Here is a 17,535-nt window from a genome sequence, read left to right as displayed (position 1 = left end):
GGGTGATATTGATCATGAAGTGAATTATCGAAGTGCTAGTTCGTTGGATGATGAAAGGAAAAGAAGCAGGGATGACTCTGATCTGACTCAAATGGATGACGCAAGATTCAAAGAGTTTGAAGAATTTGTTGAGGATACTAAAATGTGTCCAAAGATGAAGCATAGGCAGAGCGCGAACAAACTTAGATTCTTTGAGGTTGAAATATGTATCCAACCTTGTAAATGTAAAATTTGACAACAATTCCCAAACGACTAATTTGACGAGCTGAAACACTGATTGACTTACGGAAGGGAAGGATAAAAATGTAAATGATGACAGTAACAACTGATGAATGGAAAAGCTGAAAAGGAGCCGTCTCAGCATTTCCTAACTAAAGAGGTCATGTGGGAAGCTGGTCACACTTAAGGGGACCAACCAGAAATAACCCAAACCCTAATTTGAATGAAATCAGGAATCAACCTAGTCTCACCCAATAACCCAAATAACTCCTTCAATTGACTTATCTAGTCAACAAACTTTGGCTAACAAACTTACATGTCACACTTTCATTTGATTAGGGGTGTTCGTTGGTTCGGTATCCGGTATTTTGGTGTCATCCGTTACCAACCTGTTAGTGATTTTTCAAACCGTTACCAAACCGCTCGTGGTTTGGTTCGGTTACTAACCAAACCATCATAAGTGGTTTGGATACTACTGGATACCAAACCATCTATAAAAACAATTTGTTCTCCATAAAAATCGGTGAATCGAGTTACTTTCTGCATACATTGACGTATAAAATGAAGGCAACGCTCCTTAAAAACTTGTAGAAACGATCAAAGTAACATAATACGCCGAAAAACATTTGAACCATTAATGACATGTGCAGCATCTACCGAAATATTTTATAGTAGCTAGTAACATTAATATTAGTAATACATGAATCGTTTTAATCTAATTCTAGATAGTGACATTATATTGTAGTAGTATTGTTGTTTTGTATGTGTAGTAGTTATTCTTGTTTCTGGCAAGAACTTGATCAAAGATGTGTATTTGTATGAAATTATAGAGATATGATAGATATATTTTAGAAAAAATTATGTAAATATATAATACAATTATGTATAATAATTGAACTTGACTGGTTCGGTTTGGTTTTAATGGTTCCTAAAAATTACAGGTTTGGTTTTAATGGTTCCTAAAAATTACATCCACTTACCAAATCAAACCAGTTGGTTTTTGGAAATCTACAACCGTACCAAACCACTCATTGTTTGGTTTGGTTTGAAAACCGACTGGACCGGTTTGGATTGGTTTGGATTGGTTTGGTTTGATTGGTTCGGTCTATTTCTGCACACCCCTAGGAGTTTTTTGATGCAGTTTCTGCCATGTCACATACTGGCAGTGAATCATGAGGCGACACCTAGTTTGTCATCCCCCCAAACATTTTTATGACAAAAACTCTTTCCATCTAAAAGTTGATACTGAGAAAAAAAAAATAATAAATACCCAGTAGTCTTTCTTTAGTCTCACAAGCTACCTTCAACCCACTCTCTCTCTCTCTCTAAGACTATCTTTCTCTCTCAAAAAGCTTATCCCCATCTGTACTTATTTCTCTCTTTCTCTGGCTGTCTTTCTCATACTCTCGTCCTTGATGAAGAGAGATAATAGTACCTGAAAAAGATGGAACAAAGAAATGTGAAAAGAATCAATGGTGATAATAATTAGTGTGAGTATTAACTCTCAACTCATCATCATATGGCAAAATGAGATGCCACGAAGTCTCTTTTTCTTCTCAAATTCATTGTTTTAGGTTTTTAATCTCTAGTAATTTACCATAACAAACTGTGATTGAAAGGTCAGTCAGTCAGTCTATCTATAAACAACACACAAACAGATAGATGTTTCATTCAAACAATAGTAGTGATAGTTCATGTAACAACAATGTCATCCCATTTACTAGTATCTCTGATGATTACCCATCATCACCATTTTCCAATAATGATGTAAACCCTAATAACACTTTATTCAAACCTACCCACTACCCTTCTCTTCCTTTTGATCACTACCCATATTCCTCTTTCTTCCATTTCTCTCCAACTTTTAATATTATTGATGACCACCACCATGAAGACCACCATGAATTTCTTTTTAGTCATCAGTTCTTGACTACCCTTGACACTATTTTACCAATGGAAGTGACTCTTGATCATCATCAAATGCCTATTCCAGACAAAGATACTACTACAGTCACAGTCAACAACAACAACAACAACAACAAAGAGATCAAATCGAGTGGCGAAAAATGTTGTAATAACAGTGCTGGTGACAAAATCAACTGGGTTGATACTAAGAGATGTTTGACATCAAAGAAAGATCGACATAGCAAGATAGTTACGGCTCAAGGTCCACGAGACCGTAGAATGAGACTTTCACTTAAAGTTGCTAAACCTTTCTTTACTCTTCAAGACATGCTTGGGTTTGATAAAGCAAGCAAAACTGTTGAATGGCTTATGATTAACTCTAAGGAAGCTATCAAAGAGCTCGCCAGAAGTCGTAGAGGTGATGGTGGTGGTTGGAAGAGTGTTGACTCGTCGATATCGGAGTCTTGTGAAGTAGTATCTGAAGTTGATATTTGCAACCCTAGTGCTGTTACTACTGATCAAGATCATGATCAACAAGTAGGCAACAATAACACATCAAGTGTTCATAAGAAAGAGAAGAGGGTAACTAGACCATCTCGTAAGCCGATGTTTCTTCCTCAAGCGAAAGAGTCTCGAGAGAAGGCAAGAGCTAGGGCAAGGGAGAGAACTATTGGGAAGATTTGGAGTAGATCAATTCCATTGATGCAGCAGTATACACAAGGGAATCACTTCAATGACAACCAAAACCTATTAAACCCCTTTTCTAGTCCCTACGGATTCGAAACAGGCGATGAATCGGGTTCCCGGAGCCAAGAAGTCAAGTCTTCCTTAGAAGTAGTAGCTGATTTTGAAGAGCTGAGCTCTCACTCACTGGAGGAGTCTATGATGAATACCAGCAACTCAAGTGCATCCAAGATTTTCAATTACCAACAAGAGATTAAAACATCTCAGGGGCTAAATCTTAACAATAACCACAATTTTCCTGAAAATTGGGACATCAATGAGTCTACCGAAAACTCTAGCTTTTGTGCTACCTCACCGAACATTCGTCTATCAACAGGTAACACTCACAACCCCATAACTACTAGCCCATTTTGCCTAACTACCTCGACTGCTCGCTTTCCATCTCAATTCGCAGATTTTCAATTCTTCGACAAGCCTTTGCAAACTTATTATAGCCAAAGTCCATGATTGTTGGAAATTAGTAATTTGTAATTTCCTATGTAACTCTTTGTATCGGGAGAAATATTTAGATGGAGTCTTTTCTAAAGTAGAAATACGAGAAGAATAGTCTAGAGAAGTTTGACTAAAAGATTAGTCTAGAAACTATATTTACTCTTTGTAAGTTCCAACGTGAAATTCTCTAGTCTTTACTAGTATGCTTTATCTTTAGTATAAATAGATAGATGTAAGATGTAATGGGTATGGAACACAGGAAGCATAGGAACCACAAGAGAAGTAAATTAGAGACTGAATTGAAGAACTTATAAAGTAAGTTGTAAGAGTTGAAGGAGCTCTGTACGGGCTTCTAGCCCGTTCATCTCCAAATTTTAATATAGTTAAATATATTACTATATTCTAAATTTATTATAAATCTTATCTAGATATTTTCTCTCAAATTTCGTCCCCTACAATGATAACCCTTTTCTATTTTATGATGTATTTTAATAAGAACGTAAGTTATGTATCAAATCTGCTTAGTTTCAGTATGTAATTTAGATCTGTCGTTCGTTTTCCATTTAATGTAGATTTACATTGTTAGTTTGAATGCTAATTAACATGTAGTTGGTGTGTATCTATTGTAAATCTCAATTTGTGTAACCAAGCAATGGACTTCATTATAACCGTTTCCTTATATTATATGTAGCACTTCCAAAATATCGTACCCACTATTTATAGAAACATAGATTACGAAATCAACCGATAATATATACATAAAGACACACACAAATACATATGGAGCTCCTCACACATACGAGTCCAATTATACTTGGTCTTTCTAAATTTGCCAAATTATAGATTATGGGTTTATCCTTTTATTTCTTTTCAAGTATTGTGGTCCAATATTAGTTGCAGTTTGTAGCTAAACCATTTAGGGAAAGGAACTTAGTAGTGCTCACAAGCAACCCAATATCCATATTTAGCATATGAATTCAGTACGTACATATCCAAACATTAAAAGCGAAGAACCGAAGGTACAAAAGATTTTGATGTTGGATATGATATGTAGCTAAGTAGGGCAAGAGAAACGACGAAACATTCTAGATGAGTACCTAATTAAAATACTTATATATAGTTCGCATTAAAATGTTCACCAGACTAGTTTTTTCTATAAGTAGTTTGTTTATTGGGTATAGCTATATAAGATCATCTTGGTTTTGAACTCTTTTAATCGTCCGAAAACGAGCAGCAAAAAAAACCGTTTACTTATATGATTTCTTTTGTAACATGCATCTCTTTAGACTGGCTTTATTTATGCTTTCTACTGCATCTTAATGGGATTAGGCTTTTTGGTTCCTTGCTAGAAGAATTGAAACAAATTAAACTTTGCCAACGTGAAGACATACCTTCAATACTGAAACCGAGCCAGTTTTCTTCGTTTTCTTGCAAGTTTTTTACTCCTGCAAATATATAATCCCGGTCTTTTCATCACTCCATATGGTTAAGGTTGAAATAATCACCTATTGATGGGGTATAACCTTACAACTGAAGAGCGGGTCGAGCCAACATCGGAAAGAGTATGTATAATCCTAATACTAGACCATGTATGTATTCATAGACAGTTGTACACAACACAGGTCTGTCTGCGTAATATTCCTCTTAGAACACTTGGTGAAGAGCATTGATAAACAGTTGGTCTAAAACTAAACTTGCTGTGAACAATCCTTCACTAAATTCTGCCTCCCGTCTACTAGCATTTCGTCGACTATGGCATGAGACTTCGGAGCTTTTGTTTGATGAGCAAGATCCTGTGAAAGAGGGTAACCAGAAAAAGACCAACATAACTGTCAATGGCCTTGTCTTCTATTGGGAAATTGGCATAAAGTGGATGCGAAGATTTTCTTTAATTGCATTACCATGATTAATATGCGATGACCTTGAACCACTCGACTGCGTTCTTGCTATCTTAGATACACTACCTAGCTACCTCATGAAAGTTAGACGTGTCCGTACTATTAGTAATATGTATGCATTCGGTTGCCAATTTTATTTTTGTAACTTCCGTTTAAAGACCATGTCTTCATTCGTTCTTCACTACCTCTTATAGCTCTTAACCTCATTTAAAACCTTCAATGTGATAGTCCAACTTGGTTTCAAGAATTCACAACCCTGATGGACAAACTCTCCATCTAGGTTATTTGGTTCAGTACTTTAGTTCAACGCAGTTTCTTATGTAGTCTCTAGGAAGTCATCATACCCTATAGTTAGATATCCTTTTGGAAGCCATTTCAGGGTTGTATCGACCATTGCTAGGGATAATCAAAATTATATTGCCAGTGTCGAAGATAATCAACAAAGTCTTCCTCAAGTTGGCTCATTGGAGATATCAGGAGAGCAAAATCTTCTCATTAGTTTGTTCCTCTGCCACTTTACTTATATGAACATATTAGAAATCATATGAAGTATTATTGGCTTAAAATCAAGCTGAAAAGCATAGTAAATTGACCTTTTGGCAACATAGACATACTATAGGTGAGAGGTAAATACCTTATGAGCAAAATCTTGCGTAACAAGATGGCCGCTAATTAGGGACAATATCGGGAAATTGTCTAAGTCTGAATCGTCACAAGTGGTATCAGAGTGAAGAAACTGGATTGCGAGGAAGGGTGTGCAACAGTGCAAGGTACTCCACATGCAAGTGGCATGTGTAGGAGACCACTCTTCTAACATCCCAAGCCTTAGCAATTATCAATATTGTCCTTCACTTTGACACCCAAGCGGATATAGGATTTTGTTTTTTGCAAAAGCTCCAAAGCTCACCCAAAAGCCCACCGAAAAAGTTTCGAAATTGGCGAAGACACACGATTTTACCTGCTAATAAGAGTAGGTAGCGAGATCGTGAACCCCTCACATGCTCGATTTTGTCTTCAATTAGCCATCGCATGGTATATGAGATTTTGTTCCACATTTGTAGGTTTTGACATTTAGTAGGCCTGGGCACACAAAATTATGTTAGGCTCTCGACTGTCACGCGCATAAATTTGGCATACACTGTGACACTTCCTATCCTAGGCGGAGGACTTTAGAGTAGTCTAAAAGGCAAACTGATCTTGGATGATATCTGTACATGATCCCCCTATGTGGGACTTTTATTATCCCTCCACCCTAGGTGACGAGATGTTCTCGAATCTGATATCATCTGTAACACCCCATGCCTTGACACTTATCAATATTATCTACATTTGGAACATCCAAGCCCAATCCCAACGATAAGGGATTTTGTCTCGGGCGGAGGTTCAATGAGTCCACCCAAAAGGGCTTGACACTTCCGAAGCTTGAGCATGCACTCGTATCCCATGCTTCAGACGCTTTCTAATAAGGTAAGAGAATCAATGGAAAAAAGGAAACCTAGAGGAAGAGGAATCTAACTTTAAAGAGGAAATCAAGATTATCCTAGACTTGCTTTTAATCTATATATAGTTTTCTAATAACTTTAGGTTTCATCTTTTACTTGTGTTCGTATTTTATGATATACGTACATTATAGAGATCGGGATGCCATGATAAGTCTTTAAGCTCTTTGTCTATACTGATTTTGTATTTGTAAAAGCATCTCTTGTGTAAAACTCAAAAAAAAAAACTTTAATTGTCTTACATGTCAAATCTCAATCAAGTCTTTCTTTCCTAGATGGCATTATTGGGATCCTCATTCAACAAACATCTACAATGCAACACTCCAAAAATTTAAATTACTTAGATGCCATTTCTTTGATGCGTAGTTTTGTTTTTAATATTGACTGGACAATTGAGATACTAGAGAGAAGTTTCAAATAGGCGACAGCTTTAGGGCATCCACAAAAATCTTCGGAGAAATAAAGATTTTAAGCGCGAGAGAGGGAGAGGCAATGAGGGGGAGAGAGAATAAGGGAGAGAGAGAATGAGGAGTAGAGATAAAGAGAGAAATGAGCATGAGAGATAGAGAGAGAATGAGCAAGAAAGAAAGAGAGAACGAAGGGAAAGGGAGAAAAACAGAAGAAGAGAGAAAAGATTGTTGGTAGTCAGTGGCAGTGGTCAATGGTTAGAAATGGAGGTGATGATTAGAAGTTGAGGTGGTGGCGTAAAAGTGAAGATAAAGATTATGTGACAAAATACAATCATGTAAAATTTGGGGATAAAAATAAATAGTATTTTTTTTTGGAAGAAGGTAGAATTGTATTGGAGAATTGCTAAGGTTGCAATTACAAAAGGAAAAGTAAACACTGAAAAAATAAAGAAAAATTACATATGAGTTATTGCATCCCAATTGAAAATGGGAAATGCTAAGGGTCCGTTTGATTGGCGTGAAAAGTGGGTAAGAAAATCGATTTTCTTGAGAAAATCGAGTTCTACCGTTTGATAGAGCCCAAATAGTGGGAAAATGGTTTTCTTGTGAGAAAAAAAAGTTGGCAAATAGGCTAAAAAAATTTCCGACCAAAAACATGAGAAAAGACTTTTCTTACTCAACCATTTCACGCTCTCTCTCCTCCCGTAAAACAGCTCAATCTATCTCCCGCCTATATATCTTCTACTCCCGCCTAAATCACTCGTTCTTCCTAAATCTTCAGATTTTTTCCAAGGATTTAAGTCTCCCTTATCACTTTCTCTCCCTCTCAATCCATAAACTCAATCCATAAACCAAGGATTCAAGAGAAGGAAGATAAAATCAAGTAAGTTATACCCATCTTTAAACCTTTTTTCTAGGTCTTCTTGACATAAATAATCAAAATTGATTCAGCAGTACACCCATTTTGATCAATTTTTTGGTACTTTTATGAGCTTTTGATTTGTTATGATCGTACAAACTCATGAAGTTATAAGAAATTTGTGGTTTTGGTTGCTTATTAGGTGTTTGTTGGATTTACTCGATTATTAGATGCTTGTTAGATTTGTAAGAGTTGTTGAATTTACTCAATGAATCTCAGGACCAAAAGGTGCTTATGAGATGTTTGTTAAATTTACTCAATGAATTTCTATACCAAATTTTTAGATTAAAGAGTTGTTGTAGGTACTTTTCATCTATGAGTCTAATCTGCCTAGTAATTATAAATTTGTGTCTGATTGACCTCATGTAGCCTACATTATATGGAACTCAACCATATAATCTTTTTTCTCCATGTATGATAGTTGTGATCGACGATTATGGACCAAACAAGCCATCAACCTTTTGCGGACAACGGAAAAGGGATACAACAAGTGCGATGGACTAATGAAATGGATAGGCTCATGATTGATGTTCTAACTGAGCAACTTGCCCGTGGGAACAAAGGAGACAATGGATGGAAAGCAGTTGCATACCAAGCAGTGCGTGTTAAGATAAAAGAGTCAGTCGACATGAACATTACAGTAGGTAATATACGAAGCCGACTTAAGACATGGCGAACACATAATTTAGCAGTAAAAGTATTGATCGATCTTAGCGGATTCGGAATTTGTCCAGTAACTCATACACTAAAAGCCGACGATTCCGTTTGGTCTGACTATCTCAAGGTATGTTTGATATGTAATCTGAATTGAATAACTTTGTTGCTTGATACGTAATAGGACGTCATCTAAGTGTACAACAAGGCTGACCAATCCATAATGTATTGTTAAAGAAATATGTTTGAAATATACATAGATGTTGATGTTAATGTTTTTTAATAGAAAGATCTTATATATTAGAACTTAGAAAAACATACTAAGTATGTTAATGAGAAATCTGGCAAAAGTATCCTCAACTATATTTGCTTCCTTATATACGATAAAATATCACATGAGGACTACTTTTTTTTTTTGTTGAAATCACATGAGGACTACTTCCTTTTGAAAATATCACATGTAAAGGGCTAGTTGCTGTTGCAGCTTTCCAACAGGAGTATATTTGCACTTTTAGGAGCTTGATTTGTGAAGGCTCTCTTAATGCTACTGTAAATTGCTTTTGTTTAAAAAGAAATAGTTTTCTAAATTGTGTTTTATTGTTGATAAAATATCAATCAATTCTTTTACAGACTTGTTGTTTTATAGTTGACAAAATATCAGTCATTTTGGTCGGGGTTGCTTTGGTAATCAGACCCTGCTGTTTCTTTAACCATTCAATGTGATTTGAACTTCGTTTCACTTCAGAAATCATGTATAGTTACATTACACTCACTTTTATGTGCAAAATATCAATATTTGCTTGAAGAAAACTAAATAGTTACTCATGTCTATTGTTTTTTTATCACAGGTTCATCCTCAAGCTCAAAAATACCGAAACATGAACTTAACAAACTGGGATGAGATTGCTTTACTAGTTGGCGCAGAACAAGCAACTGGGACATTTTCAATGACACCCGGACAAGCTGAAGTTGATATATCAGATGTGCCTAATACGCCTATCCCTGGTCCAAGTATTGAAGAAGTGGGCATTGATGATGTTACGAATGACTCACCTACACCAACTTACTCAGATTCTCCTACTTCCCAAGTTCAAGTCGGGGAGAAAAGAAAAAGAAACAGAAGAGACAATGTTGAAAAAGAATCATCGATGATCGAATTGACAACTTCTTTTAAGACCATTGCTAACCATATAGCTGAAAGGTACAAGAAGCCTGACCCCCAAGAATTATTGACGTCTCTACGCAAGCTTTCACATATCGATGTTATCTTACGTGTGAAACTAGTTGAAGCTCTCGGGCAAAATGATACAATGACAAAAAAAATTTTCATGATGGACGAGGTAGAACAACTTGAATGGTGCAAGATACGGTTTGGGTCGTAATACTTTCTGAGTATTTAGGAGTACCCAGGTATGAGATACTTTTTGTGCCAGTTTGTGGTGGAAATACAAAATATATTTTGTAGCTTTTTGTGCATAGGCATATAGTCGAATACGTGTTGTTAAAATATCAAGTATTAAGCGTTTATGTAGCTTCTTGTGCACAAGACAATGTCATATAATAGGTGTGCTATTTTGATAGCATTAACTTGAAAACTACTTGAATATGAATATAAGTATTTGATCTAAATTCTATTTTTTGTTATAGGCAGTTCTAATGTGCAAAACTTGTTTAAGATCGTCGTTTCCGTGGGATTAATCATCCTAATTCGCTTGGGACTGTGCTTGAGTTCGATTGAATTTCTTCATATTATCTTCAAATTCGCTTGGGAGAAATGCAATCACGAAATCAAGAAATGCAAAAGAATAAGATTCAATTATCTTCCATAAACTGTGAATAGAACAGTAGATAAATTAATGAAGTTACAAAAAGAATCTAAAACCACCATAATATCGGCATTCATTAAATGCCTATAATGAGTATTCTTCCTGATTTTGGAACATTTACAAATTTGAGACCTCGCTCTTTACACACATGACAGTTACACGTGGCCCTCGTTAACATGACTAAAAGTCGGAATTTCATTACTTAGACTAAAAACAATCTTATGTCAATAATTATGCTCAAAGACTAACTGTATTAGTACATGAAGATCTTGACGAACCAGTCCACCTTATGATAATATGGGTATTTTACGTGTGATAAGGTTCCAAATACTCTTGCCGCAAAACAAAAGATTTTGGGTTCAATTTAAGCTGGTGGTGAGAAGTAAAGTCGAGAAAATGTGTTCAAATTTCTTACTCCTACCAAACGCTCAAATTTGCATTTCTCGAGAAAATTTTGAAGTCGTACCAAACGCTTAAATTTGATCCTAGAGTAAGAAATCCATTTTCTCTCTAGTGAGTAAGAGATCGATTTTCTTACCCAAATATTTTCACGCCAATCAAACGGACCCTAAATGTACAAAGAATCTTTGACAAGATTCTTGACAAAATGGTGGAAGAGAACCAAGGCAAGGCTCGTTAATAGGCTCGTTAATGCTCCAACAATGCATAAGTCCTTTGATGGAAATTATAACAGTTGCAACGGATTTATCCTCATCCTTGAAAATTCTTCTATTTCTTTCATACCAAAGGCTCCAAATAATGGCAAAAGGAGCACAAACCTAATGAAGCTAAGTCTTAATCCACAGGACTTTTTAAAATTGTACTACTAGTCCAGTGACCGGAGATTCTGTAAGGATATGAATTGCTTCAGAAAACCATTCCCTTCTTCACTTAATGAAACTAATTAATCTCTTCAAAATGTTGATCTAAGTGAGAGAGGCTGCTAGTAATTCATCTTGAAGAGAGAGAGAGAGATCAAATACCGGAGGAGACCTGAAAAGATGGAAGAGAGAAACAATACTTCCCACATAAAACCTCATGTTAGAGAGAGAAAGTGAAAACCGGAAAAAATCTACCAGGGTTTTTCTACCAAGGCGTGGAAGATTTGAGTGAGAGTAGTAGAGCTCAAAAATATAGACTAGTAGGATTAAGAGAGAGAAAGAGAGGTGAAGTAGAAACCCTAGCTAGGTAGATCTCAAAAAAGTAAACAGTTTTATTAGATCGAGCTGTCGGTGATGAGTTGATCTTATGGAGGTCCGTTATTGGCGGGATCATCTTCCCAAGAACCACCCATTTCATACTATAAGAAACAAACATCTTTTCTTCTCTCTCTCTCTCTCTCTCTATTCTGACATGGTGGTGAGGAAATTAACAACAGTGAATGAACATGAACTGTTCATGTTCATTTATTTATTGTGGACAAGTAGTAGTAGTAGTAATGATCAACAACAACTACTATAAAATCTCTCCAATCACATGTCTATTATATACTCTCACCCCAAACACAAACCCTAAACCTCCTCCTTTTCTAACCCAACAACCTAATTACATCTCTCAAGCTGCTGCTCTATCTCTACAAAAATAAAACCCTAGCTTCTTCTTCTTCATCCATTTCTGCTGCTGCACCACTAAACACAAACCCTTTTTACACTTCCACTTTATTTTCTTTTGGTTTTCTTCTTCTACTGTTACAAACTCAATAACCCTTTTTAACTATCAATCAATGGAGTCCTGGGAAACTACAAGTAGTAGTAGTAGTAAGAGAAACAGTTAAGGTACTTCTTGATATATATATATATATATATATTCAGGCAAAGATCAACCTAGTTGATCGACAGAATGAGTGGAAGTTAGGGCACCACTGTGAAGAAATAGATCAAAGATAACAAAAGATAGTGAGAGATGGGAAAGTGCAAGAGAGTGAACAGTGAGAAACCACATGACTGTGAAAGGGAGAACTGTTTAGGGTTTTGCTTTTACAAGATAGAGAATCTGGATTTTAGGGTTTAAAGCTTTTTTAGGGTTTGATCATATCCAGACCGTTGGTTCTAATTATTGTTGCTAATATAGTATACTGTGCATACATATACTGCCTATAAGCCCTAGTATTCATATCTACACTATGTGAACTAGGTCGGCATCATCATCATCATCATATCTTATGGAATACGAGGGTACAACTCGTGTCCTCCGGGCACAGACAGTTCTATCAAGTGCGTGGTTAACAAGTCTAATTTTGTGTTGTCCGTTGACAAGTCTACTCAAGCACATGTATAGAGTAAATCTTGTTGCTCGTGACTTTGCTTGGTGGAGCAAAAACAATGGCCTTGGTATGTTATGAACTAAACCTCCTCCTGACTGATTAGCTTGCTTGTCAAACTCCACTAGCTTCAATAAACTAAACTTCATACATGTATTGTCTCCAAAATGGTACTCTAAATAAGTGGATCTCTCATACCTAACTTATTGCATTGCCCCCCAAGTTTCATGTATATGATCATTCTCAACCATTTTGCATAACTCAGAGTGATGGTCTTGCACTAAATCGTGAGGTCGGTGTCGCTTAGCCTAACCTCACGAATCCATGAAAATTAAACTTGTGCATCTATATACATCTCTATACATTCTCGCATCCAATTGTACTAATTTCATCAATCACTTTCAAGTGTATCAAGGCTGAGAGGTCATGCTCACTCATTCTTCTATTGTCTTCCGTCCCGTATGGGCCGTATACTGTATGAACTTGTTCCTGTAGAGAACATAATCTTTCTTACTAGTGAATTGTAGTGATCTCCATTGTCATAGGTTATGAATCTTATGGGATAGGCATGATACCATTCCTTAGTATGCCTAAGGTTTTCTATGTTTTCTCTAATAAAACCATTTTTTCATGCTCTAGTGCCTAAGCCAAAGACAGCTTGCTTCTACAACTCCAAGGTATTTGGCAAACAACATTGTTGAATGAACATCATACTATTGGATCTCAGAAATGTCAATTAACTTGTTGATTAGCACGAGCATTCAGTCATGTTGTTTTTTCATTTTTTTGTTAGCCGTCTCGGCTAAGCAACCATGGATATCTCTTAGCCATCTCGGCTAAGCAACCATGGATTTCTCTCGTGAACACAACTATTATATCTTGTCCAAAAAAAACTTTGTTTTCCCATGCTTTTCTACTTTTGGTTGCACATAGATATGAACTTCTACTCAAGTGATGATTATTTCATGGGTTCTTAATCACTCCAATGCCTACTTTTATATGGTTCGCTCTTTAGGGTAATAATGGATTCTTGTGTATTATTATCTTTGGTTAAGCTCACCCGCTTAGAGATGATCCAATAACTATGTACTCAGTCTGTAATTAATCTAAATTCTAAAGCTTTTCACCTTTCAAATTAGTTTAATTTATATTAAAAATGTAACGTCCCGTGCTTTCGATTCAGAAAATATAAGACTAAGGTTAGGCGAAGGGCCATTTGAAGTTTAGAGAAAGTTAGGACAAGGACTAAATAACAATTGGTGCAGAATTTAGGATGTTATCTGCGACCAGGAAATATTTAGGGGCTGCTTTGCAAGTTGATAGAAATTGAGGGACTAAACTGTAAATTTGAGTGGATAAGTTGTAAACCAAAAAAATCAGATTTTCTTTCTCTCTTTCAACCGACTGAAATTAGGGCTTAAACTTTGAGGGAAGAATCGATCAAATTGAGAAGTTCTAGTGAATTTCATTGAGAAATTTGAGTTCAATCAAGAAGTGAGTATTGCTCTTAAGGTTTTTTGTTTAGGTTTTTGATGGAAACTTAATTTTCTCTCTCTATGATGTTGAATTGAGTTTCAATGGTAGTTTTCTTCATGATTTGAAGAACTTGGTGAATTGAGGAGGAATTACAAGAGACTAATCAAGAGGAAACTATCTAAATCAATTTTATTGGAATCAAGGTAAGGAATTTTGATCTCTATGGTTTTATAATGATTCTTTAAGGGTTTTTGTACCTTTATGTGTGATGGTATGATTTTAGTTTACTTAAAGAGTTATGAAGTTAGGTATGATGAAACAATTGGATGAATAGGTCAAGACTTGATGAAAAACAGTAGGTTTAAGAACAAAACTGCTACTGTTTTTGGGTGTTTAGACAGTCTTAAAGGCTTCGGAAGAATTTCGAGTCTTCATAGATATTATAGCTCGTCTCGTTCCGATTCCAGAAACATATTATAATGATTATTCGGTGTTCGTATGGGGACGATATGATGGTTAGAGTATGCAGCATACGAGCAGTAAAACTGATGCACTGCTGCGTATATTTTAGGTTTTTCCGGCATGTTTTAGTCGTAATTAGGAGAAGACACCTGAGAATGAAACGCTAGGAGTGAAGTTAAATTTCCGAAAACTTAAGAATCAGTTGAATCGGATTAAGGACTAAAGAGTATTGTTTGTTTAAGTGTGCAGTGCGCAATTAAGACTACTTTGTGTGTTTATGCATTTTGGATACGGTTCATTCGGATTTTAGCAAAGAGAACCAATAGAACATGTTAAGGGCATAAATATACTTTAAGCGATATATGATTCAACTTAATTGAGTATGACAACGAAAGTTTTTAAATGGTCGAAAGTACTCGGTATAGTCGTTTTCGTTACAAGGAACAACTTCGGAATAGTTTGGTTTATAACGGAACCTAATATAGGTTGGATTTGTATATTGAGGGTGTGAATAAGATATTCGTGTTGTCAGAGTGAAGGTGACTCTTGTGACCTCGGAATCACATAATAGACTTCATGGAATCGTCCAATGGTTTAGGACGCAAGCTAAGTAATGAATGTTATATCGTTCATGGGTTCTTCAGATATCATTCTCATGCATCTTATTGTCTTCTTAGTTTGCAAGATCTCCTCAGACAGTTTTCTGACTGTCAATTGACCGTTTTGTTTCTTTGTACTTTCAGTAGGAAGCGAATACTACGTAGAAGAGAGACCCGAGGAGTCTGAATCTCAGGTGGACGACAGCGAACCGGAAGTGTACTACATCTGAGGTAGGATCCTATGAATCTTACTTGGAACACGGGTATTCCCCGTTACACCATTTTATATATATATATTTAGTTTTTATCTTTTTCTTCTTCTTTTCCGTTCTTTAGTTAAAATTTGACATAATATGCTATGGTGGGAATGTATGTGGTGTGTTGTGTGTTATGGATGTTTATCTTTTAAAAACAAATTGGTTTTTCTGAAAACTAATCACGTGGTGGCGGAATCGCTTGAACTGCGTGATCTTTTTGTATGAATTGTGAGCACATGGTGGCGGAATCGCTTGAGCTGCGTGTATAACATGGTGGCGGAATCGCCTGGACCGTGTTACGTGTAATGATTGTTTGACGCCGGGCATTGGTTGGTCCCCTTGTTTATTTTTCTGTTATGGATTAACCATGAATTCATGTCAAGGGTTACACTCGGTGCATGGGCAGCCGTTTGGTAACGACCATTCCAGTTTACCCAGAATGGGGTCCGAGAGAGATTGGGAGTTCGGGTATTCCGACCCTTGGAGTGATTAGGGGACTGACCAGTGCCATGTTTGTTTATTTATTCTGCTAAGCCACTGGTGTTTGTGGTTTGAATTCTGTATGATATGTGATTGATACTTACAACATTTTCATCGAAATGAAATAGGGTGCTTACCCGAGTTTTCGTAATAAGAAAATACTTAATCCCTGAAAGTCGAAACTTGTAAAAGCGTGACTTTAAACAGGGTTTACCCTACCTTGAGATGCGAGAACGCTCTTCTCCTTTGGTGGATGTTACCTGTTAGGAGAGCTCTGTTCTTGTAGCTTTGGGAGTCACTCAGATCATTTAATATTATTATAGGTTCATGCATATGTTTGGGTATTCTTCGAATGGTTAATGAGTTACCTTGCGAGGGAGCGTCAGATCTGGCCGGAGGTAGGACGCGCCTCAAGACGAGATAATTGTATCGTCGTGGGTATATGGCTCTACTTCACGACGATACTCTTATAGTCGTCTGGGTAAGTCATAGCATATTCTAAGCGTATCGTTGTTTGAGTGGGATTTATTATTCGATGCGTATTGAGATCACAAGTTAGCCCGATGGGCGATGATGACGAAGGGAGAGTTACGGAAGCTCTTACCAGGGTATTACGTGGATCCATGTGTACACTGCAGTAGTCAACTGTTCGATAAGGCGCCGCCTGCCTACGCACTAACAAAGGCCTAACGGTTCTTCCTAGCCGAATAGTAGGTGACCCCGACTGAGGGCGTATTCAGTCGTGATCTTGGTAAGCTAGAAGAATTATCTTGCTGTATTGCCTTGCTTGATGTGCATAATAATATCCTTGTACTATTTATATCACCTAAACTATTGATTTATTAAAATGTTGATGTGTGTGGTGTGGGTAGGATGTCTAGGTATCCTACTAAGCTGACTTTCGAGTTATCTCACTCCTTCATTTGTTTTTTTTTTTTGTGTTCAGGTACTATAGTCCCAGATCGATCTAATCTTGCTTGTGAGCAACTGGTGATGTAAGATCGATTTGTTTTTTGTCTATTTTGAAGTTATGTATATTATCAGAACGAACAATGTATATGTATCACTGTAGTATATAGTAGGTGCGAGATGTTTGGAGTTTGTAGTTTGTTTTGTCATGGTATGAGTTTATGTGCATGTATATATGTATGTTTTGGCAGGTTACAGGTTTTATAGACTCAATTTATAGAGGAAACTCTGCCGAAATTTAGTCTCGTCTTTTTGACTTTTAGTTCGTTTTCAACTATGATTTCTTATTAGATTTCCGCTGCTTCATTTTATTTGTTTGATAACAGAGATAAGTGTGTTGGCTTTGGTTTATTTTAGAAACTCTGTTTAAGCCAGACTAAGACTTAGTTTCTTTTATAAACTGCCGGGCAAACCGTGTCTCGGAACACGGGGCGTCACAAAAAAAAAACATAACTTCACACAATGATATCAATGAAAATGACATAAGTTGTTTCTAGATTAACTTTTGTAATAATTTGCTCTCACA

At 36.4% G+C, this 17,535-nt stretch overlaps 2 protein-coding genes and 2 long non-coding RNA genes across 5 annotated transcripts; 3 read left to right on the top strand and 1 right to left on the bottom strand.

Moving 5' to 3' along the window:
- The first annotated feature begins 1,487 nt into the window (after positions 1–1,487).
- Positions 1,488–3,942, top strand: LOC147563397 (uncharacterized). The gene is made up of 2 exons (XM_086637498.1): positions 1,488–3,311; positions 3,757–3,942. Exons 1-2 carry the CDS (start codon positions 1,882–1,884, stop codon positions 3,836–3,838), a joined length of 1,512 nt encoding a protein of 503 aa, XP_086493624.1. The 5' UTR covers positions 1,488–1,881; the 3' UTR covers positions 3,839–3,942.
- A 3,557-nt stretch (positions 3,943–7,499) lies between these two features.
- Positions 7,500–12,453, bottom strand: LOC147563395 (uncharacterized). 2 transcript variants are annotated; one of them, XR_015223966.1, is made up of 2 exons: positions 11,074–12,453; positions 7,500–7,603 (listed from the first exon to the last, which is right to left on the bottom strand). It is a non-coding gene; the product is annotated as an uncharacterized LOC147563395 (long non-coding RNA). The 2 variants fall into 2 exon arrangements; XR_015223967.1 differs by having other exon boundaries at positions 11,111–12,453.
- Positions 8,468–10,225, top strand: LOC147563396 (uncharacterized). Its single transcript, XM_086669839.1, has 2 exons — positions 8,468–8,810; positions 9,529–10,225. Exons 1-2 carry the CDS (start codon positions 8,535–8,537, stop codon positions 10,060–10,062), a joined length of 810 nt encoding a protein of 269 aa, XP_086525965.1. The 5' UTR covers positions 8,468–8,534; the 3' UTR covers positions 10,063–10,225.
- On the top strand, positions 12,444–17,246 carry LOC147563394 (uncharacterized). The gene is made up of 4 exons (XR_015223960.1): positions 12,444–14,260; positions 14,370–14,445; positions 15,448–15,534; positions 16,987–17,246. It is a non-coding gene; the product is annotated as an uncharacterized LOC147563394 (long non-coding RNA).
- Positions 17,247–17,535: the final 289 nt, after the last annotated feature.

The sequence above is a fragment of the Eschscholzia californica genome, unplaced genomic scaffold, assembly GCF_041429995.1.
Source record: "Eschscholzia californica isolate CP2 unplaced genomic scaffold, dmEscCali1.0.p SCAF_1, whole genome shotgun sequence".
Taxonomy (NCBI): Eukaryota; Viridiplantae; Streptophyta; class Magnoliopsida; order Ranunculales; family Papaveraceae; genus Eschscholzia; species Eschscholzia californica.
This window is presented reverse-complemented; position numbering and strand designations above follow the sequence as displayed.